General features: G+C 45.4%; 1 protein-coding gene across 1 annotated transcript in view; it reads right to left on the bottom strand.

Moving 5' to 3' along the window:
- Window positions 1-8,572: 8,572 nt before the first annotated feature.
- The window catches only part of LOC145346976 (angiopoietin-1-like), a 148,408-nt gene continuing 132,013 nt past the window's right edge, over window positions 8,573-24,967 (bottom strand). Inside the window, exons 8-9 of the mRNA XM_080194856.1 lie at window positions 11,913-12,043; window positions 8,573-9,137 (exon numbers count right to left, since the gene is read on the bottom strand). Of these exons, the coding sequence (XP_080050982.1) occupies window positions 8,977-9,137; window positions 11,913-12,043 (292 nt within the window). The 3' untranslated portion in view covers window positions 8,573-8,976. The remainder of the gene's footprint in view (window positions 9,138-11,912; window positions 12,044-24,967) is intronic.

The following is a 24,967-nucleotide window of genomic DNA, read 5'->3' as shown; positions in this document are numbered from 1 at the left end:
TCCTGATTGGACATGTGATAGCCAATCCCATTCGTAAAGGGAAACCTCAGGACATTTACATTCCAGATTCCACATCCTCCTGGAGGGAATGCTCGGACAAACAAGTTCATCCCAGGTAAATTAACCCCCAGCGGATTCGATTTCTAACTGTCCCTGATGTTCTTTGAAGAGTGGTGGGTGCCTGGAACTCACTGCCAGGGAGACATAGCAGAAGCTGATACAATAGTGAGTTTTAAGGAGCATCTTGACAAATACATGAATAGGATGGGAATAGAGGGATATGGTCCCCGGAAGGGTAGGGGGGGTTTTAGTTCAGTCGGGCGGCATGGTCAGTGCAGACTTGAAGGGCCGAAGGGCCTGTTCCTGTGCTGTAATTTTCTTTGTTCTTTGAAATCCATCCAATCAAACATGAGGGGCGGGATTTTCTGGCCACACTTGCCCCAAAACCAGACAATCCTGTCCGAGGTCAATGGACCCTTGCATGGTCTGCCACCTCACCCCCCCCCACCACCTCAACCCCATTCCCTGCAATCAGCCCCCCCCCCCCCACTCCACCCACTACAATTCCCGGGGCAGGAAACTCCCCCGAGGAAATCTGGATTAATCAATAATTCTGCTTTGAGTTTCTTCACCTGCTGTTTGCCAGCGACAGGAACACTGTTGTCAAACAGCAGGGGGGTGGTGGCAGTGTGGAAGAATGTCCCAGCGACTGCCCAATTCAGCATGACTCAACTCCCAGAACATTCTTTCTGGGCACAGAATGAAGGCAAGCTGCCAGAAGTTGATTCATCAGAAGTTTTAAAAAAGAATGCACTGTAAACAATTACCAACTAAAGCCTTTTCAAAAGACCAGTTGCAACAACCAGTAGATGAGGAAAAGTTCTTGGCATGTTGCCCTGGCAACAAGCTAAACCATAACCACAGCAGAGCCCGCCCTGTACCAATGCTTCACCATTTCCATCACTCCATGTTTTTGTCAGAGGACTTTGATGTCCCAGAGATTGTTGGCAGGAAGTTTGAGTTCTGCAGTTGGCTGCAGATGGCACCAAGAACTCAGTCTCAAAGCCAACCTAGATCAAACTTACCTGTAAAGAAAGAACCTGCATTTCCATAGCACCTTTCACCACCTCAGGCCGCACCTGAGTACTTTGCATGATGTACTTGTTGAAGTGCAGTCACTGTCATTGTGTAGGGATTGCAGCAGTGGGAGGTGGTGGCACAGTGGTTGGCACTGGGCTAGTAATCCAGAGACTCAGTGTAATGCTTTGGGGACCCAGGTTCAGATCCTGTCACAGCAGATGGTGAAATTTGAATTCAATAAAAATCTGGAATTAAGAATCTACTGATGACCATGAAACCATTGTCGATTGTCGGAAAAACCCATCTGGTTCATTGGAATCATAGAATCCCTACAGAGCAGAAGGAGGCCATTCAGCCCATCGAATCTGCACCAACCACAATCCCACACAAGCCCAATCCCCATAACCCCACATATTTACCCTGAACTAAGGGGCAATGTGGCATGGCCAATCCAAGAGAGCCTTGATTTCTTTCAAGTGATCTCTGCAATTGCGTAAGTCACAATATCCCTTTCGACTCTATTTACATGGGTAAGATGGCTATAGAGGGATATGGGCCAAATGTGGACAATTGGGACTAGCTTAGAGATTTTTTAAAAAAGTCCGCATGGACAAGTTGGGCCAAAGTGCCTGTTTCCATGCTGTAAACCTTTATGACTCTAATCCATCTAACCCGCACATCTTTGGACTGTGGTAGGAAACCAGAGCACCCAGAGGAAACCCGTGCGGACATGGGGAGAACATGCAAACTCCACACAGTGACCCGAGGCTGGAATTGAATCCGAGTCCCTGGCACTGTGAGGCAGATGTGCTAACCACTGTGCCGCTTCCTTTAGGGAAGGAAATCTGCTGTCCTTACCCAGTCTGGCCTACACGTGACTCCAGAGCCACAATATGATTGACTCTTAACTGCCCTCTGGAATGGGCGAGCAAGACACTCAGTTCAGGGGCAATTAGGAATGGGCAATAAATGCTGGACTTGCCAGTGGTCACATCCCATGAATGAATTTTTAAAATAAACAATCTGTGCGCAGCAAGATCACACAAACTGCAATAAATTGATGACCAGATAACTTATTGACTGGGGGATAAATATTGGCCAGAACTCAGGGCTGATCCCCCAACCCACCCTTCTTCACATTAATGTCTCTGGGACAGTTTCTATCCATGAGCGAGACAGAGCCTCAATTTAACATTACACCGGGAGGATCGCTCTCCCTTAATACTGCACTCACACCTCAGGCTGAGTTGGCCTTGCATCCACATACACTTGAATATAAAGAGAGGGCACTGCCCAGTGAGCCTTGGTAGAGGATTGGGAAGGTCTGGATCCCGTTTATGTTCTACCTCAGTTGGTGATGGGGAATGGCTGCAGGTACAGGAGCCTAACCATTGTGCCAGAGTGGAGCTCCAAGTGAGCCCACAAGCCACTCCACAGGACAGAATTCGCGATAGTAACACCAATGTTTACAACCAGCAACAACTTACATTTATATAGCTACTTTGCTACAGCAGTAACATGTCTCAAAGTGCTTCACCAGAGTGTACTCAAACAGTATTTACATTGAGCCACCACAGGGAGGACAGGTGATCAAAGCTTGGCCAATAAGTGTGATCTGAAGGAGTGCCTTTAAAGAGAAGAAACCTTGAGAGGTTTACGGAGGGAATTCCAGGGCCCAGCACCACTCCCCGCCCCCCCCCACAACCGATCCCCGGCCCCGCAGCTGAAGGCACAGCCACTAATGTCAGAGCATGAAAATAAAAGGTGCTGAAGTGGGTTGAATTCGAGGAATGCAGCATTTCAGAGGGTTTGTGGAGCTGGAAGAGATGACAGGGAGGGACAGCCAAGGAAAGATTTGAAAACAAAGGTAGGAATGATAGAATTCAGGTTTAACCAGGAGCCAGTGTTAGGAGAGGGAACAGGAGTGATTGGGTGAATGAAATCTGGGGCAAGTTAGGAAAATAGACATCAGAGTTTGGGTAACCTGAAGTTTATAGATGTTGAACATGAGAACCTTTTAATTAAAGTGCACTTTTTTAAAACATTGGGCACTGTGGGGCAGCACAGGTTGGCACAGTGGTTAGCACTGCTTCCTCACAGCACCAGGGACCCGGGTTCAATTCCAGCCTCGGGTCACTGTCTGTGTTGTGTTTGCACATTCTCCCCGTGTCTGCGTGAGTTTCCTCTGGGTGCTCCGGTTTCCTCCCACAATTCAAGGATGTGTGGATTAGGTTGACTGGCCATGCTAAACTGCCCCTTAGTGTCAGGGGGACTAGCAGGGTAAATGTGTGGAGTTACAGGGATAGGGCCTGGGTGGGATCGTGGTCATTGCAGGTTCGATGGGCTGAATGGCCTCCTTCTGCACTGTCGGGATTCTATAAAATTGAGTGGATGTTGGAGTGAGTCAGTTTAATATTTCTGGTCTTCAGAACGCAACATTGTCTGGATCAATGGAAAGGAAGAATGAAATACCTGCTGCAGAATATTTCAACAGAATCCCCTGCAAGGAGGATGTCACAAAGTAAGTTCGAGACAATGCAATATATTTGAACTGTAGTCAAAGAGGGAGATCTGTTTTGTACAGCTGGCTGTAAGGTACCACAGCGAAACAAGGTTTTGGAGTATTGGCACACTTTCTGGACGGAATCATTCCACACGATGAATAGACAGGGTTTCAGCTGGTTCGGTGTGTGCCACTCACTGACTCTCAAGGTGATGGGTTCAAGTCCAACTCTAGAGGCTTGTATTCAAAGAACCAGGTTGACATACAATGCAGTACCGCATGTGTGTCACACGGTCAGAGCTGCTGCCTTTTGAATGTACGTTAAATAAAGGCCCAGTTTGCCCTCCCAGTTGAATATAAAAGATTCCAGGGCATGATGGAGATGCCAGCATTGGACTGGGGTGGGTACAGTAAGAAATCCCACAACACCAGATTAAAGTCCAACAGGTTTATTTGGAATCACGAGCTTTTGGAGCGCCATCCTTCATCAGGAGAGTCATTTTGAAAAAATCCAGGTAAGTTTCCCTCAGTGTCCTGAACCAATATTTCACCCTCATTCAACAGAAGAGAAACAGACTATCTAGTCGTTATGACAGTGCTAACTTTGGGATCTTGCTGTGCACACATAGTTTGCCACGCTTCCTACATTTACAACAGCGACTACACTTCAAGAAGTGCTTCATCGGCTGTAACATGCTTCAGGACCTCCTGAAGTTTTTGAAAGATCCTATAGAAATGCAAGTCCTTCTCCTTTTGTTGGAATTATTGGTTGGCTGTCCCATTTTGGCAGCTTAAGGATGATTGATGTGGGAAATCCAGCACCAGACCAGTCCAGCACATGGAAGGATCTTACAAAGCTGTCCAGTTTTAATTTAGTTAGCCTGGAGTAAGTGTCCAAAATAAAAAAAGTACTGTTCCTATTCCTGGTTCCCAGGTGCAAAATGAACAAGCAGAAAACGGTCATTAAAATACAAAACTCAAGATTGCACTTTTGCTCTCGCTGGTTAGCTATTTCTGAGCAAGCAAAAACAATCTCAACAGAAAACTTGTTCCAATCATAATATTTGAAAATGAAAGAAGCAAGCCTCAATCAACATGTCTAATTTTATGTAACTTGTATTACCTTAAGTGAGCGTGCCAGGAATGACAAAATACCACAACACTCTTTTCAATGGTTTATCAGAAAATCTCTTTATAATATGCATGTGCAAAGAATAGTTTTACTTTTAAAAAGCCGTCTGCAAGAACAAAATAAATGCAGAATTCCCTCAGGTGTTCTCGACATCTCGCCTCATTCCTGAGAGACAGGAAGGCAGGAATTGTGGGTTTACTGAGTTCAACTTGTCCCACCACACATGATACAATAATAATGGAGTTATTGGCCATTCACGGCGATTAGTCTCTTTCAGTGAGTCTACAACAGACCCAGGCATGACGTGAGGAAACCACCACCCCATCAATGGTGGAGAGCTTTAGGAATCAAAGATCCTCACAGGCAAACCTCACTAACAACACATCACAATTTGCTCAGGTACTGGAAGCCAGGATATGCACATTCTAATATTATAGAGCAATGTAATTTAGCATTGCTCAGAACTGCATGGGTAAATGATTTTAGTATTACTTTTCAATACGTATTAAATAGTTTGACTGATTGAATAAGAGCCATTTACATTGTGTTTATTGAGCAAGGTGGAACAGAGAAGCAAGGAACTCATAATTGGAAATAACCCTTTGTAGATCCAGCCTGGTTAGTGTGAAACTGATTGATGCAGTATTGTTCCAAAGGTGCTTCCCAATGCACCACGACTAGCTTGACACCATCCAGGACAAAACAGCCCACCCAATCAGTACCATCGCTGATGCAGTGACCGCACTGGGTGCCATTGCCAAAGGTGTCCCTGGAACATTGCTTTCAATCAGGATTCCTCCCTTTGTCTTGACAATCCAGTGATCAGGTTCTGTTAAGTGAGAAGGCTGATTGATTTCCCCTCCTGGTTATCTCTGCATGTTTCCACTCACAACCTACAACCATATTGGAACTGGAGAGAACATCTGCTGTACAAGATACGGTATCATTTCTCTTAGACTCAAACAATCCAAGCCAAGCTACAATTAAAAGACAAACTATAAGTACACAAGGAACTGTGCACCAGAAGATTAGTAATACATCATTACAAACTCCTTATTAATCATTTTCAATATATCAACAAGCGAATATAGTTTTGTGCCAAACTTATTATTAACTAGATAGAAAATGATTTGAATTTGCCCAATTGCTTTGCAAAAGTATTCATTGCTTTCCAGTGAGACTGCTGTGACTCTTGTTGAGTAGTTGACCTCGACCAGAGATAGAAATTCATCAGTCTCAATTCCTCTTCCCACCACATCATTCATGCCAAGTTAGGGCTCAAAGAAGCTTTAATTGACCCCTAGAAAAAGCCACTCACTCGCCAGAAGCGATTGGCAAAGAGACTCAAAGCTTGTCCTTAGAACTGAAGGGCTGCCTGATATTGAAATGATGATTGCTACCCCATCCACCACATCCATAAACATCCCCAACCTCTTCTACCGATGCACAGTGGCAGCAATGAGTATCATCTACACTGCAGCAACTCACCAAGACTGCTTAGATAGCACCTTCCAAACCCATAACCTCTACCACCTAGATGGGCAAAAACAGCAGTCACATGGGCAACACCACCACCTGCAAGTTCCCCTCCAAGTCACTCACCAACCTGACTTGGAAATGTATTGGCCATTCCTTCACTGTCGCTGGGTCAAAATCCTGGAATTCCCTCCCTCACAGCACCATGGGTGAACCGGCACCTCAGGGACTGCTGCGGTTCAAGACGATGGTTCATCACCACCTTCTCGAGGGGCAATTAGGGTTGGATTAAGATTAGATTTAGTTTGTTGACATTAATGTTTAATTGTTCTGAATCTTATTTTGTGGCATGTTTGTGAGGACTTCACGGCCCTGGGGTCACATCTAGGCCAGTTAATTGCTAAGTTTCTGGATTAATAGTCTAGCGATAATGCCACGAGGTCATCACCTCCTTTTTTAAGGAGGTTTTAGAGATAAAGGGCTTTTGCAAGAGGACAGGTCCATTGGAGAAAATACAAGGTGTGCCTCAAAATTGTTTCTGAGTATGAAGGAACGTCGTGATGTAAAGAAGGTTGGGAAACACTGGGGTAGAATATTACATAGCTGAGCATTTTGTTATACAGCCCTCTCTACTGCCTTCTCTGTCCGGGAGGTACAAATAAAGATTGTTCCGTTACAACTGTCTGCAGCTGATCACAGGTTAGCCTTAGTCAGTGCAACGCATATCAGAAAGATGGTGATGAGGACAGGGTGGGCTGAATGGCCTCCTCTTGTTCTGATATACCTAAAAAGGATGGCCTGTGACAGGATGGGAGGCAGGAGAGATAAAAATAACAAAGAGATGATGGTGGAAGATGATAGTGGGTGGTAATGGGACAAGGACAGAAATGGAATGTGGGAGTAGAGGAAGTGTGAATGGCAAATTACAGAATCATCACCGATAGAGGTCTGAAACAATTGGAGTGATTGTTATGATCTGGAATGAGAAGGCAAATTGAAGACTGATGATGGGAAACACTTTACAGAAACGATAATCCATGGATTGATCAGAGCTTCTGTACAGCTGTCAGGAGGCTACAAGGCTGTGGAGAGGAGACAGGCTGGTAGATGCTTTGACCATCCTGGTGTATGGGATAGGTTTGACAACCCAGTTGGTATTTTTCTATCCAATGTCTGTTGGTGTGTGGATTGGGAAACTACTCAAACTACACATTTGGTGAAACTGAGACTTCCTGGGGAGATCAACTAAATGGAATCAAATTCTTCTGCAACATCTGTATCCACTGCAAAAATACACTTTGAACAAAGTATGAACCCTGGAATTTCACGCTGGCAGGTTGATAGGAATAGACGGAACTCTCAGGGATACTGTGCTAATGGATATTTACACTGCTTCTTGGCTAGAGGGTTTTTTCATTTGTGGGACATGGGTGTCACTGGCTGACCAGAATTTATTGCCCATCCCTAGTTGCCCGAGGGCAGTTGAGAGTCAACCACATTGCTGTGGCTCTGGAGTCACATGTAGTCCAGACCAGGTAAGGATGGCAAATTTCCTTCCAAAAAGGAAATTAGTGAACAAGATGTGATAATCGACAATGGTTTCATGGTCATCTGTAGATTCTTAATTCCAGATACTTTTTATTGAATTCAAATTCTATCATCTGCCGTGGTGGGATTCGAACCCTAGTTCCCCGAACATTAGCTGAGTTTCTGGATTAATAGTCTAGCAATAATACCAGTAGGCCATTGCCTCCCCTGAATTGAGTTTCTCCAGTCCCCTCCATTACCTCCCGGGGTGAAGGCCTGGTGCAGATTGGGTTCTCCCTGGCAGGGAGGTAGATCGCTTATATTTGAATCCCTGTGCGTCTCTCATTCAGCTAACAAGTTTCTCACTGTCAAAATCAAATCAGCAAGGATTGGGCTATTGTTACTTTCCAAAAGCTGTGAAGTGGAGAGGGAAACAAGTCCAAATGTTGGCATGATCACATTGAAATTCACAGAAAGCCATTGACCACATTGCATATGCACTCTAGAGAACACCTTGCTTAGATGTGTTTACGAGACACTTGAATTAATTTCAGGTTCCAGTTTATAAAACATTTCCTTTCTTCTCTCGGATAAACCTAGTTCAAGTCTGTTCCTTAGCGGCCTTGCCTCATTTAGAACCTCTCAGAGGCACTGTATATCAGACATGTTGTACAAACAGCTCACAAGCACAGTGATTGGCTCCCACAGCTGCTGCCTGTTGGCTCAGAGTTTGCTTTTGGTTGTTGTAGCAAAAAGCCATTTCTCAAAAGTGCTGCTGGATCCTCCTTCATGCCGTCCCCATTCCCCTCCACCCCCTCCCCCGCCCCCACTGTGCCCAGACCCACCCCACACACTTGTCCTGCTTTTCCAAAGGAACTTCTGAAAAGGAATCTTCCTCTGTCCTTAGGCAGGAGTTGTCAGCAGATCCGATAATGAGGCTTGATGAGACATGGCAGCAGGTCCAAAGTCAGAGCACTAATGGCGCTAATATTCAGCAATCCTGTGTTAAGTCATACATGAAAAGATATTTTCCCCCCCTCTTCTGCCCCTCATTAAGACCAGACTGCCAAGAAAAGGCAAGTCAATGAGTATTAAAATGAAGAAGGGTGGCGATGCTTCCAAGTGGAAAACAGCAAGTCAACATTCTTTCGAATCCTTGGAGATGGAGAGAGAGGAAAGGTTCTGGAGGAAGGCAGCTCCCAGAATTGTCCCGATCTCATTTCAGGTTAGTAATCGGGCGTGGGCTGAGTTGTTGAGGTCAGAATCCCGAAGGCCGTATCATCATGGTCACTGTGCGTAAAGAGTAACTTGCACCTTTGAAGTAATGCCATTTTATGCCGTTCAACTTGCCCAGTTTCTGTCCTGCTGAGTAATATATCCCATTCAGATTTGAGGGCCCACAGGCATCAAACCACCAGCCTGCAGGAGTACAGAAAAATTACAGCCATGGGTTAGTTGCATATAACAGTCATAGATTAATACAACACGATGGAGGTCATCCGGCTCTTGGTAACTGAGCTTCATTTAGTTCCATTCCCTCTGCACTTTCATCATAGCTTTGCAAATCCATCCCCTTCAAATGTTTCTCCAATTTCCTTTTGAAAGTTCCTGTTGAATCTGCTTCCACTGCCCTTTCAGGCAGCACCTTCCAGATCACAACAGCCCGCTGTATTAGAAAATTCTCCCTATCTCTAATGATCCTAAATCTGTTTCTCCTCCTTGCCACTGGAAACATTTTCTCCCCATCTTATCATATTCAACCCATTCATGATTTTGAACACATTTAATTTTCCCTTAACCTTCCCTGCTCAAAGGAGAGCAAACCCAGCCCCTCCAGTCTCTCCACTGAACTCAAATCCCTTCTCATCCCTGCTGCCATTCTGCTCAATCTCCCTGTACCCTCGCCAAGGTCTCCACATCCTTCTGAAAGTTCAGTTCTCAGTGTTCAATAATCCAACTGAGACCTGCCAGTGATTTCTAAAACATTTAGCACAATGTGCCTATATATGCCGTGTTTGTGAACTAACTTCCATGCATCTGATGAAGGAGCAACGCACCAAAAGCTCATGGTTCCAAATGAACCTATTGGACTTTAACCGGGCATTGTGAGCAGTGGTGTAGCTAGCAGGGGAGCAGGGGGAGCGACTTCACGGACCCCTCACATCTCTTCCCGAGATCCGAAGTCCTCGATCCGTGTACTGCAATCGCGGGATGCGACATGGATACGGGGACTTCAGGCATGCAATCTCCTGAGAGGGCATGCAATCACGAGGATAATTGCAGAGGCCGCGAAAGACATAAATATGCAGCTATTGCGATGAACGGGCAGTCGAGTCCAAGCATCCCTCGCCGACAGACATCACCAGCCAAGATTGGGTGGGTAAATAGATTTGGTGATTATCCTAACCTGTCCGTGTTGTACCACATTTTTCTGACCTTACCAATGACTAGCGCAGTTGCGGAATGATCCTTTAGCCGCTCAAACATAAAGTCCTACCTTCGTTCTACAATGGGCGAGGATAGGTTGTCTGGGTTAACTTTGGTTTCCATTGAAAGACAGTTGGCTACTAAGGTAGATTATAATAAGGTAATGGATAACTTTGCTGGAATGAAGCCTCGATGAAAGAAGTTGTTGTAATTGCTTCATACCTTTATCATATTGCTTTGTTTTGTTTTCATTTTACATTTAAAATGTAAAATAAATAACACGTGTTTTTATTATGTTTTGATTTTAAATACAAAATAGAAAAGTATAACGAATTTAAAATTATTTGGTGTGCGTCGTGGTGCTTTTTTTATGTGCTCGCTCCCCCTAACTTTAGAACTTGGCCACGCCCCTAGTTGTGAGACTTCTTATTTAATATAATGTCCTTGATTTTCATCTGTGTTTTAAACAATTCAGGATCTCAAATGCATTTCTGGGACAGTTTGATCCACTTGCCACTTTCAAGGATTGCTGTTTGCAAATATTATTTGTCACTCCCCATGTGTTTGCACATACATACACTCCAAATGTGCTTTGCACCCTGTTTGACCCCTTCTCTTTCTGGACAATTCTATATTCTAACTAACAGAGTTTGTCTTGCCCAAGCCTCTACACACATTGGGTCAAATTTTCATTCCCGGCTCAGGAAAACCCGACCTGTGCACCCTTGTGGGTGGGAAAATGTAGCCCTGATCCCCATGTGACTTTCACACTAGGCTAGCTTTCCTCTGCAAGCTGCAGTGCAGTTTGTTCAGAGTGTGGATGTGAGCTGGTTAAAGACCTGCCTCGATTCACTTCTACAACAGCCCAGCCCCCAACATTATTTTCCATTGAATCCAAGAATCCCTACAGTGCAGAAGGAGGCCATTCAGCCCATCAGGTCTGCACCAACAGTCAGAAGGAGCATCTTACACAGACCCTTCTTCCCCACCTCATCCTATCCCCGTAACCCTGCACATTTAGCATGGCCAATCCACCTAACCTGCACATCTTTGCAGACTAAGGGACAATTTAGCATGGTCAGTTTGTACAATTTATACAAACACATTCTGCGCAACTAGTACAAGCCCAATCAGTGTAATTTGTGCAAACCCAGTCATGTACTTTCATAAGAATACAAAGGAACACAAGAAATAGAAGCTGCAGCAGGCCATTTGGCCCTTCAAGCCTGTCCCACCATTCATTATGATCATGGCTGATCTATTCCAGCCTCAACTCCTTTTCTGTGCCAATTGCCCATAGCCCTCTATTCCTCGATCTATCAAACATTTATCCATCTCCACTTTGAATACTTCTTATGCTTCAGCCTCCACCACCCTTTGGGACAGAGAATTCCAGAGATTCACCACCTCTGTGAGAAGAAATTTCTGCGCACCTCAGTTTTAAACGACTGGCCCTTTATCTTGTAGCAATGTCCCCTTGTTCAAGAGATTCCCTCTGGTGAAAACATCTCACCATCTATCCCGTCAACCCCCCTCAGGATCTGATATGTTTGAGTAAGGTCACCCCCTCACTCTTCTACACTCCATGTTACAGCCTGACTTTGAATATCACCTAAGTTAGTGCCAGATTTAGAGTTTATTCTTAAACAAGTAGCAATCGAATGATCAAACCTCGCTAAGCGCCAAATCCCTGAGCCAGATGTAGCAAGTAAATGAAGAGTTGCAATTGAACTGTACATCAGGAATGGCTGAGGTGGAGCACCTTACCTCCTGTTAACATCTGAGCGCACTTGCAGATACACTTGTCGTGATCCACATCTTTGGTGCTGAAATCTGCTCCGTGTAAAACCAAGCTGCTCTGCTCGCCTGCTGTCCCGCTGTACCCCTTCAGAAAGAGCCTGTGGACAACCACAACCAGAGGAATGGAATATCACTGCCAGCGAAACCACATCAAAGATACAATCATACACCGTCATCACTCTGAGCAAGGGAGGAAGGAAGAAAACAGAAAGGAAGGAAGAACTTGAATTTCTCTCGTCACTTTCTCAATGGTAATGACCAGTCATCATTTTAGTGATATAATGTGGAGATGCCGGCGTTGGACTGGGGTAGGCACAGTAAGAAGTCTCACAACACCAAGTTAAAGTCCAACAGGTTTATTTGGAATCACAAGTTTCAGAGTGCTATTCCTTCATCAGATATATACGCATTTGGAGCGTTGCGATCTGATTAGGGATACGCAGCATGGCTTTGTTAAGGGGAGGTCTTGCCTTGCGAATCTGGTAGAATTTTTTGAGGAGGTGACAAAAACGGTTGACGAAGGACGAGCCGTTGATGTCGTCTATATGGATTTCAGTAAGGCGTTTGACAAAGTCCCTCATGGTAGGTTGGTTGAAAAGGTTAAGGCTCATGGGATACAGGGCCAGGTATCTAGATGGATTGAAAACTGGCTAGGTAACAGGAGACAGAGAGTAGTAGTGGATGAGTCCTTTTCTAGCAGGAGGTCTGTCACCAGTGGTGTGCCGCAGGGCTCAGTGCTGGGACCTCTTCTGTTCGTAATATATATAAATGACTTGGAAGAGGGAGTACGTGGTGTGATCAGCAAGTTTGCACATGACACAAAGATGGCAGGATTGGCGGACAGTGAGGAGGAGTGTCAGGCAACACATCAGGATATAGATAGGCTGGTATATTGGGCAGATAAATGACAGATGGAATTTAATCCTGATAAATGCAAGGTGATGCATTTTGGAAGGAATAATGTAGAGGGGAGTTACATGATAAAGGGTAGACCTATTAAGAGTATAGAAATGCAGAGGGACCTGGGAGTGCAAGTACACAAATCTTTGAAGGTGGCAACACAGGTGGAGAAGGTTGCGAAGAAAGATTGTGGTATGCTAGCCTTTATAGGAAGGGGTATAGAGTACAACAGCTGGCGTCTAATGCTGCAGTTGTACAGAATGTTGGTTACACCACATTTGGAGTACTGAGTCCAGTTCTGGTCACCTTACTACCAGAAGGACGTGGAGACCCTGGAGAGAGTGCAGAGGAGGTTTACCAGGATGCTGCCTAGTATGGAAGGACTGGGTTATGAGGAAAGATTGGGTAAATTGGGACTGTTTTCCTTAGAAAGACGGAGTTTGAGGGGGGTTCTATTAGAAGTGTATAAGGTAATGAAGGGTTTGGATAGAGTAAACAGTGGCAGGCTTTTTCCTAGATTGGAGACAAATATCACGAGGGGCCACGGGCTTAAGGTGAGGGGGGAGAGGTATAATTTGGATGCTAGAGGGAGGTTTCTCACACAGAGGGTCGTGGGAGTATGGAATGCACTGCCAAGTAAGGTGGTGGAGGCAGGCACGCTGGACTTGTTTAAGGTTTACTTAGATAGACACATGAGCGAAATAGGGATGGAGGGTTATAGGAGACTGTTTTAAATAAGGATCAGAGCCTTGGGGACGTTCCTGGAAATCAACTGTTACATGTGTTGATGTTTTTCTCTTTTACTCCACAGGTGCGTCGGTCCACCTTGTTGTCTAGCGAGGGGCGTACGCATGGTGGGTCGTGCGTGGGCTGCTCTTGGATGTTTCGAGAGTAGTCTAGTACTTCGCGTCATTTGTGTATGCTTAAAACTGGAACAGTAGATGGGCACCACGACAGCTCAGTGACTATCACTGTTTGCTGTGCAGATACATGGATTTGGGCCAGTATCTGTGGGAGTTTGAACATTCTCCCTGTGGTTGTGTGGGTTTCCTCTGGGTGCTCCGGTTTCCTCCCACACCCCAAAGATGTGGTCTTAGGCTGATTGGTGTAACAAATTGTCCCTAAATTATTCTCCCCTTAATCTGGTTTCCAATGGGGGTGCCATAAGCATAGACATGGGTCAAGGGTGGAGGAGGAAAAGCACATTGTTAAGATGGTGGCACGGGCTCGTTGGGCTGAAGGGCCTGTTTCCCGTGCTGTATTGTTCTTTGTTTTTTGAGCAAGGAGTTGGGTTCACAAACAGGCACAAATAGACACAAACTCAATTACAAGATAATGGTTGGAACGTAAGTCTTAACAGGTAATCAAGTCTTTATAGGTGCAGACAATGTCAGTGGAGAGAAGGTTCAGCACAGGTTAAAGAGATGTGTATTGTCTCCAGCCAGGACAGTTAGTGAGATTTTGCAAGTCCAGGCAGCATGGTGGGGGTTACATGTAGTGTGACATGAAACCAAGATCTCGGTTGAGGCCGTCCTCATGTATGCGGAACTTGGCTTGCCAGCCAGGATCTTGGGTTCATACTACTGTCCTGACTTGAGACCATTCACATCTCTTTGACCTGTGTTTAACCCTCTCTCTACTCACACCGTCTGTACCTGCCCAGACTTGATTACCTGTTCAGACTCATGATCCAACCATTATCTCGCAATTGGGTTTGTGTCTATATACGCTCTGTTTGTGAACACAACTCTTCACTCACCTGATGAAGGAACACCGCTCTGAAAATCATAATACCAAATAAACTTGTTGGACTTTAATCTGGTGTTGTGAGACTTCTTTTAGTGATATAGAAATAAAAATAAAATATTGCGGTTGCTGGAAATCTGAAATAAAAACAGGAAAAGCTGGATAAACTCAGCAGGTCTGGCAGTGTTTGTGAAGAAAGAAATAGAATTAACATTTTAGGTCTGTTACGTACTTGTACCTATTCCTGTTGGCTGAGTGGGTCTGCGCTATATTAATATACCAAGAATGATGGCACACACCGAGCACAAGAATCAGAGAGAAGCAGCACCGTGGGAGATGTCATACATCATCAATAAAAATCCACCTGCTTTTAACCAAAGTCTGTCCCTCGTATCATGTCGCCAAAACACAAACTGAATCCATATAAATCTCCTACATAACTGCGGAGGGAGCAGAGGTGGGGCAGAACGGAAGGTCAGGGTTAGGTCAGAGCTAAGATTGACAAAGATGGACACAAAACAAAAGGAGTGTTAATGGCAGCATTAAGGATTGGAGAAGGTGCTAATAGTGGGGTAAAGGTGAGATAGCAGAATGTGTTAATAGCTGTTAATAGAATAAAAGGTGTTGGTTGAAGAATAATTATCGGTCAGGACATCACGGGGAACTTGTCTGCTCTTTCTCGAAATAATGCCATGGGATTTTTGACAGAAAGCTGGGAGGAGAGACAGGACATTAATGTAATGGTTGACAGTGCTGCGCTCCTTCAGTAATGCTCTGGGAGTGTCAGCCTGGATTTTAAACTTTTACATCTCCAACAGAGGAGACGCCTAAACTTCAGAAATAGAAAGAATAGATCTGTTTGAAGCTCTTCCTCTATTCCTGACTATTCTCAGACTGCTTCTGGTTAACCTTTCTATTTAGTTTTACCTTACAGAACATTCTTCAGTAGAAATGTGCCATGAGAGATGTGTGTTTGGTGTTGGGTATAAGCTGGTGTCAGAGAGAAGGATTAGATGCCAGTTTGTAAACTTGCCCACTCGAACAAAAGTTAACAAATGATTTTCATTTTCGGTGTCTGTCAGCAATCAACAAGGAAAAGCGAAATAATAACAATGTGAAAACACTGAGGAATCAGGGTGGAGGGAGTAATGATCTGCAAGGAGTTTAAAGTGTAATTAAAGATGCTTAGTGGTTCACTCAACTACATAAAACCGCAACAGCTTTTTGGCCAACTTAACAAAATTTATTACAAAGCCAAGAACTATTTATTTCCCAATAAACTTGTAGTTAACATCACGCAGAATTCTTGCCGAGTTGTCATTCCTGGTTTGGAATCAATCCCATTCTATTTTTCGCTCTTGTAAACAGTGATAATTGTTCATTGCAGCGAAAATGAGAATCATCAGGCAGTGTGATGTTGTGATTGTCTACAATATTTTCACAGTAACTTCATTGCAGTGTAAATGTAAGCTCACTTATGACACTAATAAATAAAGAAAAAAGAACAAAGAAAATTACAGCACAAGAACAGGCACTTCGGCCCTCCAAGCCTGCACTGACCATGCTGCCTGACTTAACTAAAACCCCCTAGTCTTCCTGGGACCATATCCATCTCTTCCCATCTCATTCGTGTATTTGTCCAAACACCTCTTAAAATTCACTATCGCATCTGCTTCCACTACCTCCCTGGCAGTGAATTACAGGCACCCACCACCCTCTGTGTAAAAAATCTGCCTTGTACATCTCCTTTAAACCTTGTCTCTCACACTTAAACTTATGCCCCCTGAGTAATTGAGTCTTCCACCCCAGGGTAAAGCTTCTGACTATCCACGCTCTCCATGCCCCTCATAATCTTGTAGACTTCTATCAGGTCATCCCTCAACTTCCATCGCTCCAGTGAGAGCAAAGAAACCAAAACAATAGTCAGAGTAGTTAAATCAAGAGGTGCAGTGTCATGAAAGATGCCATACATCTCCATCCCTCCCTACCTACGAGTCGATAATTTCATTCACAGGATGTGGGCATTGCTGGCTAGGCACAATACTTATTGCTCATCCCTAATTGCCCCTTGAGAAGATAGTGGTGAGCTGCTATCTTGGATCGCTGTACTCTATCTGGTGATTGATGCAAGTGCACTGTCACCTGAGGGCATTCTACCAACAACCTCAGGTACTGGGATGCAGTCATGCTGAAGGTTACTCTATGGAACTAGAAATCCACAGAATGTTAGTTCAAATCCTGCAATATCTCACTCAATGGAGGAGGGAGAGGTTTAGGGAGGGAATCTCAAAGCTTAGGGCGCAGGTAGCTGAAGGCTTCATCGGTGGAGCAATGGAAATGTAGTTAGGAAGGCAAATGCACTGTCAGCATTCATTTCCAGAGGACTAGGATACTAAAATAGGGACGTTCTGCCGAGGCTTTAAAAGGCTCTTGTTAGACCCCATTTGGAGCATTGTGAGCAGCTTTGGGCCCCATATCTAAGGAAAGATATGCTGGCCTTGGAGAGGGTCCAGAGAATGTTCACAGGAATGATCCCAGGGATCCTGGGAATGCCAAAAATGTGTGGGTTAGGCTGATTGGCCATGCTAAATTAACTCTTAGTGTCAGGGGGATTTGTAAGGTAAATATGTGGGGTTATAGGGATAGGGCCTGGGTGGAATAGTGGTTGGTGCAGGTGCGATGGGCCAAATGGCCTCTTTCTACACTGTAAGGGTCCTATGATTCTATGAATCTCTGAATGAAAAGGAGCGTTTGTGGACTCTAGGTTTGTACTCGATGGAGTTTAGAAGCATGAGGGGGAATCTCATGGAAACTTACAGAATACTGAAAGGCCAGGATAGGGTGGATGTGGGGAGAATATCCCACTAGTGGGAGAAACTAGGATCTGAGGTCACAGCCACAGAGTAAAGGGATAAGCCTTTAGAGCCAAGATGAGGAAGAATTTCTCCAGCCAGAGAGCAGTGAATCTGCGGAACTCTTTGCCACAGACGAGGCAGGTCATTGAGTGTCTTTAAGACAGAGGCAGATAGGTTCTGGATTAATCAGGGGATCAAGGGTTACAGGGAAAAGGTAGGAGAATGGGATTGAAAAACTTACCAGTAATGACTGAATGATGGAGCAGACTCAGTAGGTCGAATGGCCTAATTCTGCTCCTATATCTCATGGTTTTAAATTCTGAGATGTATAAAACGGCAAGATTAGCACAGAAATCTCTGAGAGCTGTAGGACCAGAGGAGATTATAGACAGGGTAGGGGGAGGTAGAGGCCATGGAAGGATTTGAAAACGACAATTCTAATTTTATAATGAGCTCTTGTATGGGAATTCTAAAAGCACGGAGTTGCCGGATTGGGGGTGGGGGTGGGGGTGGGGGGAGAGGGGGAGGGTGTGGGGGAGGGATTAGGGGGGGCGCGGGGTGGGTGGTGGGTTTCCAGGATATGCCCCTCGATGGCTGCAGACAGGTGGAGCCAGGAAGAATACTTAAATCTTTAATTTCAATGTTCCGAGGGAAATCTGAAACTGCAGCAAGGAGAGAATCTCTCCGGCTGGATTACAACAGCCAGAACAAGTCCCAATGAGTGCAGCTAAGGCAGATGAGAAGGGCAACACTTGGCTTGTGGCCTGCCATTCCCCACCACACCAATCACAATCAGGTTGACACAAAGCAGTGTTTGCCTGAATCATTGTAAAACTCCTGCTAACCACAGCTCCCAGTTGTAGTTAAAATATCTAAAGGTGAAAGCTGACATTTCAGAACAGGAGGCACTTTGTGTGGGTGCAGGGGTTCAAATCAAAACCTCTTCCATTTAACATCAGTTGACTCCCAGTCCATCAGGCCTTCCCGTTGTTTCACTCGAGGCCACTAAAACGTTCAAATCTTTCATTTTGAATCAAACCCCCTTCACTCTGAATCACCAACACAGCCAGTGCCGCAGTGCTGCCTGAACTAAGGCCAAAAGTGGAGCAGGAAATAAAAAGAGACACTGTACACCGAGGGAGTGCTGCACCGTCAGAAGTGCTGTCTCTCGGATGAAGTTTTGAACCAAGGATCTGTCTGCTCTCTTAGGTGGATGTAAAAGAGCCAATGGCCACTCTTCCTCAGATGTGGAGATGCCGGCGTTGGATTGGGGTAAACACAGTAAGGAGTCTCACAACACCATGTTAAAGTCCAACAGGTCTATTTGGTAGCAAAAGCCACTAGCTTTTGAAGCACTGCTTCTTCACTCACCTGATGAAGGAGCAGCGCTTTGAAAGCTAGTGACTTTTGCTACCAAATAAACCTATTGGACTTTAACCTGGTGTTGTGAGATGTCTTACTGACACTTCCTCCAAACAGTAGTGTCCTAGCCAACATTCATTCTACAATCAACATCACTAATTAGACAGATGTGGCCATTACCATATCACTGCGTGTGGGATCTTGTTGTGTGAAAATTGGCTGCCATGTTTCCTATATTACGTGGAGATACCAGCGTTGGACTGGGTGGGCACAGAAAGAAGTCTTACAATTATACTCATGCTACTTGGCCAACATTGTCTACCTGATACTCTGCAGGAAAGGATGTCCCAAGGCATGGTACATTGGGGAAACCATGCAGATGCTACAACAATGGATGATTGAACACCGCTCAACAATCACCAGGCAGGTGTGTTCCCTTCCTGCCGGGGAACACTTCAGCAGTCAAGGGCATTCGGCCTCTGATCTTCGGGTAAGCGTTCTCCAAGGCAGCCTTCACAACACATGACAACGCAGAGTTGCTGAGCAGAAACTGATAGCCAAGTTCTGCACACATGAGAACGGCCTCAACCAGGATCTTGAGTTCATGTCACCCTATCTGTAACCCTCACCATTTGGCTTGGGCTTGCAAAATCTTACTAACTGTCCTGACTTGAGACACACCTCTTTAACCTGTGATTATCCCTCTCTCCACTCTCACTGTCTGTCTATACCTGTAATGACCTGATTACCTGTAAAGGCTCGCATCCCCACCATTATCTTGTAATTGAGTCTGTGTCTATATATGCCGTGTTTGTGAACCCAACTCTCCACTCACCTGATGAAGGAGCAGCACTCCGAAAGCTCATAATACCAAATAAACCTGTCCTATATTATAACATGGCATTTCTAAAGGTACTTCATTGGCTGTAAGACATGTTGGGACATCCTGAAGTTGTGAAAGGCACCATAGAAATGTAAATCTTTATTTTTCTTTGATATAAAGCTCAAGAAAGAGATGTACCCTAAGCTAAAGTTCATTGAGCTGACTACGATTTCTTAGATTAGATTAGAGCTAATTGTGCTGAATGAATCCACTCACTGTCTATATATAAGTGTAGTCTTGATGTGGAGTTACCAGCGTTGGACTGGGGTGGGCACAGTAAGAAGTCTCACAACACCCAGGTTAAAGTCCAACAGGTTTATTTGGTAGCATGATCTTTTGGAGTGCTGCTCCTTCATCGAATATATAAACCTGTTGGACTTTAACCTGGTATTGTGAGACAACTTACTGCACATATATGTGTCGACACACAACTCATTTCAAATATATTTGACAATGCTTACTGATTATGACAAACTGGCAAACAAACAAACTGACCCAATAAAAATGAAATGATTAAGGAAATTAAGAAAATTCACTCTAAAAGTTTTGGATCAATTCGGAGTTGATAAAAGACAGGAATTTCTATGGAGGGCCAGTTGCTGCTACTAAGGAGAAGGGAGAGAGCAATATCACCAAACATGGAAAAAAAAGGAGTTTCTTGGGAAAACAAAGATTTGAAAGAATGGAGGAACATTTATTGTCAAAGCGCAGGTCTTCAGGGAGCAGAGTTTCCCAAACTGCTGCCTTTGAACTGTGGAGAAGGGAGCAGCAACTATCGCTGGGTCTCAGATATCTCAGGGCAAAGAGGAAGACCAGGGGGAGGAATGAGGAGATTGTGTGGCTTCAGATGTCTGTCTTCAGGCATGAATGGAATGAACGAGAGACTTTCTAGAAAATCTGAACATTTACCATCGCATTGAAGATAGATGGAAATGTTTTCACAGAGAGTGCAGAGCTTGCTGCAGACACTGGATTGAAACTGCAGCAATTTCAGGTTCAGCAAACACTCTGGCAACACGTATCATAATGTCAGGATAATCCTGTCTCAGCTCCACACACACACACACACACACACACACACACACACACTAACTGAGCTAATGTTACAGCACTCTGTAGAGGAGGAGTAAATTAACTTTGAAATTTCACAGCAAGGGTCAATGCAGCCACTGCACCAGTAGAACCTTGAGGAGAAACATGCCAAGGGACTCCACAATAGAAATCTCATTTTCTTATTGTACAGGGGAGATGAGGAGGATGAATGGGGAGGGGATGGGAATGAAATACTGGCAGCATCTCATCTCCTGCGATTAGTCATTCGGTAAGATTGCAATAATCCCCCAGCACCTCGTGGCATCATTTCCAGCCGATGAGGTGTGCTGTTCAATCATAGAATCACACAATCCCCACAGTGTAGAGGACACCATTTGGCCTGTCGAATCTGTGCTGACTCTGTGACAGAGTATCTTACACAGGCCCTTTCCCCCACCCTATCCCTGTAACCACACACATTTTGCGTGGTCAATCCATTTAACCTGCATGTCTTTGGACACTGAGGGGCAATTTGTATGGCCAATCTGCAAAACCTGCATATCTTTGGACACTAAGGGATAATTTAGCATGGTAAGAAGTCTCACAACACCAGGTTAAAGTCCAACGGATTTATCTGGTAGCACAAGCCACAAGCTTTCGGAGCGCTGATGTGCTTAGGAGGCTTAATTAATAGGAGGAAACCCACACAAATATGGGAGAAAGTGTAGACTCTGGACAGACAGTGACCCAAGGCCAGAATCAAACCTGTGTCCCTGGTGCTGTGAGGCAGCAGTGCCAACCACTGTGCCACCATGCCACCAAGCGCAGTCACTGTTGTAATGTGGGAAATGTGACAGCCACTGTGTGCATAACAAGATCCCACAAAAAAATGGCAACAACTCCTATTTAGAGGTCAGTTTCAACATAGCAAAATGTCCCAAGATGCTTCACAGGAGCAAATTATTAAACAAAATCTGACACCCACGTCAGGACAGGTAATCAACCTGGTCAAAGATTTGGGTTTTAAGAGCATCTTAAAGGAAGAGAGAGAGATTTAGGGAGGGAGTTCCTCAGCTTAGGGCCCAAGCAGCTGAAGGAATAGCAACCAGTGCTGGAGCGATTAAAATCAGGGTCACTCAAGAAGCCAGAATCAGGGGTGTGCAGATATCTTGGAAGGTGTGCAGGCCAGAGGAAGTTACAGAGATAGGGAGGGGTTACAGGGGCTGGAGGAGGTTACAGAGATAGGGAGGGGTGTAGGGGCTGGAGGAGGTTACAGAGATAGGGAGGGGTGTAGGGGCTGGAAAAGGTTACAGAGATAGGGAGGGGTGTAGGGGCTGGAGGAGGTTACAGAGATAGGGAGGGGTGTAGGGGCTGGAGGAGGTTACAGAGATGGGGGGGTGTAGGGGCTGGAGGAGGTTACACAGATAGGGAGGGGTATAGGGGCTGGAGGAGGTTACACAGATAGGGGGGAGTGTAGGGGCTGGAGGAGGTTACACAGATAGGGGGGAGTGTAGGGGCTGGAGGAGGTTACAGAGATAGGGAGGGGTGTAGGGGCTGGAGGAGGTTACACAGATAGGGAGGGGTGTAGGGGCTGGAGGAGGTTACACAGATAGGGAGGGGTGTAGGGGCTGGAGGAGGTTACAGAGATAGGGAGAGTGATGTCGAATGACGATAGCTTCATTGGATGAAGTGCTATGATGTCCAGACACTCTGATTTTGGCGATGTTGATTGAAGGATAAGTATTGGACAGGCCACAAGAGACAACAGCAAATAGTGACATGGGATCTTATTCATCCACCTGACAGTGTGGCACTCCCTCAGTACTGACCCTCTGACAGTGCGGCACCCCCTCAGTACTGACCCTCTGACAGTGCAGCACTCCCTCAGTACTGACCCTCTGACAGTGCGGCACTCCCTCAGTACTGACCCTCTGACAGTGCGGCACTCCCTCAGTACTGACCCTCTGACAGTGCGGCACTCCCTCAGTACTGACCCTCTGACAGTGCGGCACTCCCTCAGTACTGACCCTCTGACAGTGCAGCACTCCCTCAGTACTGACCCTCTGACAGTGCGGCACTCCCTCAGTACTGACCCTCTGACAGTGCAGCACCCCCTCAGTACTGACCCTCTGACAGTGCAGCACTCCCTCAGTACTGACCCTCTGACAGTGCGGCACTCCCTCAGTACTGACCCTCTGACAGTGCAGCACCCCCTCAGTACTGACCCTCTGACAGTGCAGCACTCCCTCAGTACTGACCCTCTGACAGTGCGGCACTCCCTCAGTACTGACCCTCTGACAGTGCGGCACTCCCTCAGTACTGACCCTCTGACAGTGCAGCACTCCCTCATTACTGGCTGTCTGACAGTGCGGCACTCCACAGCATGCCTTGGGAGTATCAGCCTGGATTATGTGCTCTGGACTCTGGAGTGGCAACTTGAAGCTTCAGACTGAGATGTGAGAGTCACCCATAGAGCGACTGATGAAAATCGAGAGAAGAAGGGACCCTATGATTTATTGAGGTCTTTTCTAAAAGCTGTGATGGTGGGAGATTGGTCCAAACTGAAGTCAGCAAAAAGCAAATATTGATGCTGAAACTATCTGGTGCTCGAGTTACCAGGAGTCTCATCCGATTGTGGTTGGATATTTCCCAGGAATGAAGATTTGTGGCTTTTCTCTCTGGTGCTGCTGGATTCGAATGCTCAATATTGACTCTGTAACTGTTTGCATTGTATTTACTGTAACTGTGAATCAGCTGGCTCCGAATAACAGACAGAACGTGGGAAAAACAAGGAAAAGATTACCAACCTAACCGCTTTTGCTATCAGTAAATTCGAACCGATATCCCTTTGTGAATAATTGATCCATTTATCAATCAGTTTGAGGTTGGAAATATAGCAGTGCTTTAATTCACACAAATACTGCAGACTTGCAGCGGCCTCTGTGATTCGAAGGTAGAGAGATAGTGATTTACCAATGTCAGCATTCCGCTGAATGGGCAGCTCTGATACTGGGCCAGGTCAGAGGTGCCAGAGTCATTCATTGTACAGGTGTAGATAAATGAAAGTGTTTGCTATTCTGTTCCATTTTATTGAGATCCATATAGAATGCAGTCTTGTTCTGTTCTGTTGTATCATCTCTGTCTGCAATCAAACTTTGCCTCTTCGAAATTAGTTCCTTCTTTTTTGTTTGATTTCTCATCTTTCCTTCCAAACCTTTCTAAAAATGGCTTTGGATGGTGCTGTCATTGTCCTCAACTTCAATTCAAGAACCTCCTCTGAGACATTTCATAGAATCCCTACAGCGCAGAAGGAAACCTTTTGGCCCATCAAGTCTGTACTGACCACAATCCCACCCAAGCCTATCCCCATCACCCCACAGATTTACCCTACTAATTCCCCTGACACTAAGGGACAATTTAGCATGGCCAATCAACTAATCTGCACATCTTTGGAATGTGAGAGGAAACCAGAACACCCGGAGGAAACCCAAGCAGACAGATAGCGACCCAAAGCCAGGAATCGGACCCGGGTCCCTGGTGCTGTGAGGCTGCAGTGCTAACCACTATGCCACCGTGTCACCCCATGACTGCAGAGGCATCACCACCGGTCACTACTAATCCCCAACCTTCGCCCCAATGCACCTCTGAGGAGGAGAGGGTTTGCTGATAAACAGCAATTCACCAGGAATATTAGCAAGATGCATAACAGGATCAGAAAGAATGATTAATGAGAGGGATATTACCACCCTGGGAATGAAAAATCTGCTCCTCAAAGGATTAGGAATTTTTTATTCTTTCACATTTCTGACTCAAGCAATTTTGCACTGGGAGAAAATGATTTGAGAAATACATCACATGTTTTATTTCAATGACTGGTTGGTCTCCAATGGCATTGCACGTGGGGAAGGCACGAATAAATGTGTAGATACGCCAAACTAGAGAGAGAGAGAGATGAACAGAGTCAGGCTGGAGAAGGCCTCAGGAAGGAGAACAGCGATGGAGGAATCAAAAACTGGTTGGAGAGTATAAGAGAGGAGGAGAAGGGGATGGGAGTGGAGGATAAGGGTGCAGATGAGGATGGGGAGAGAAAGGGTGAAGCTATCCCCATTGTGGCACAGTGGCTTATACTGCTGCCTCACAGTGCCAGGGATCCAGGTTCGATTTCAGGCTTGGTCACTGTACGGAGTTTGCACCTTCTCCCCTTACTGCATGGGTTTCCTCCGGGTGCTCCAGTTTCCTTCCAC

This window comes from Carcharhinus amblyrhynchos, chromosome 8, assembly GCF_965287045.1.
Source record: "Carcharhinus amblyrhynchos chromosome 8, sCarAmb.v2.hapA, whole genome shotgun sequence".
Classification (NCBI taxonomy): Eukaryota; Metazoa; Chordata; class Chondrichthyes; order Carcharhiniformes; family Carcharhinidae; genus Carcharhinus; species Carcharhinus amblyrhynchos.
This window is presented reverse-complemented; position numbering and strand designations above follow the sequence as displayed.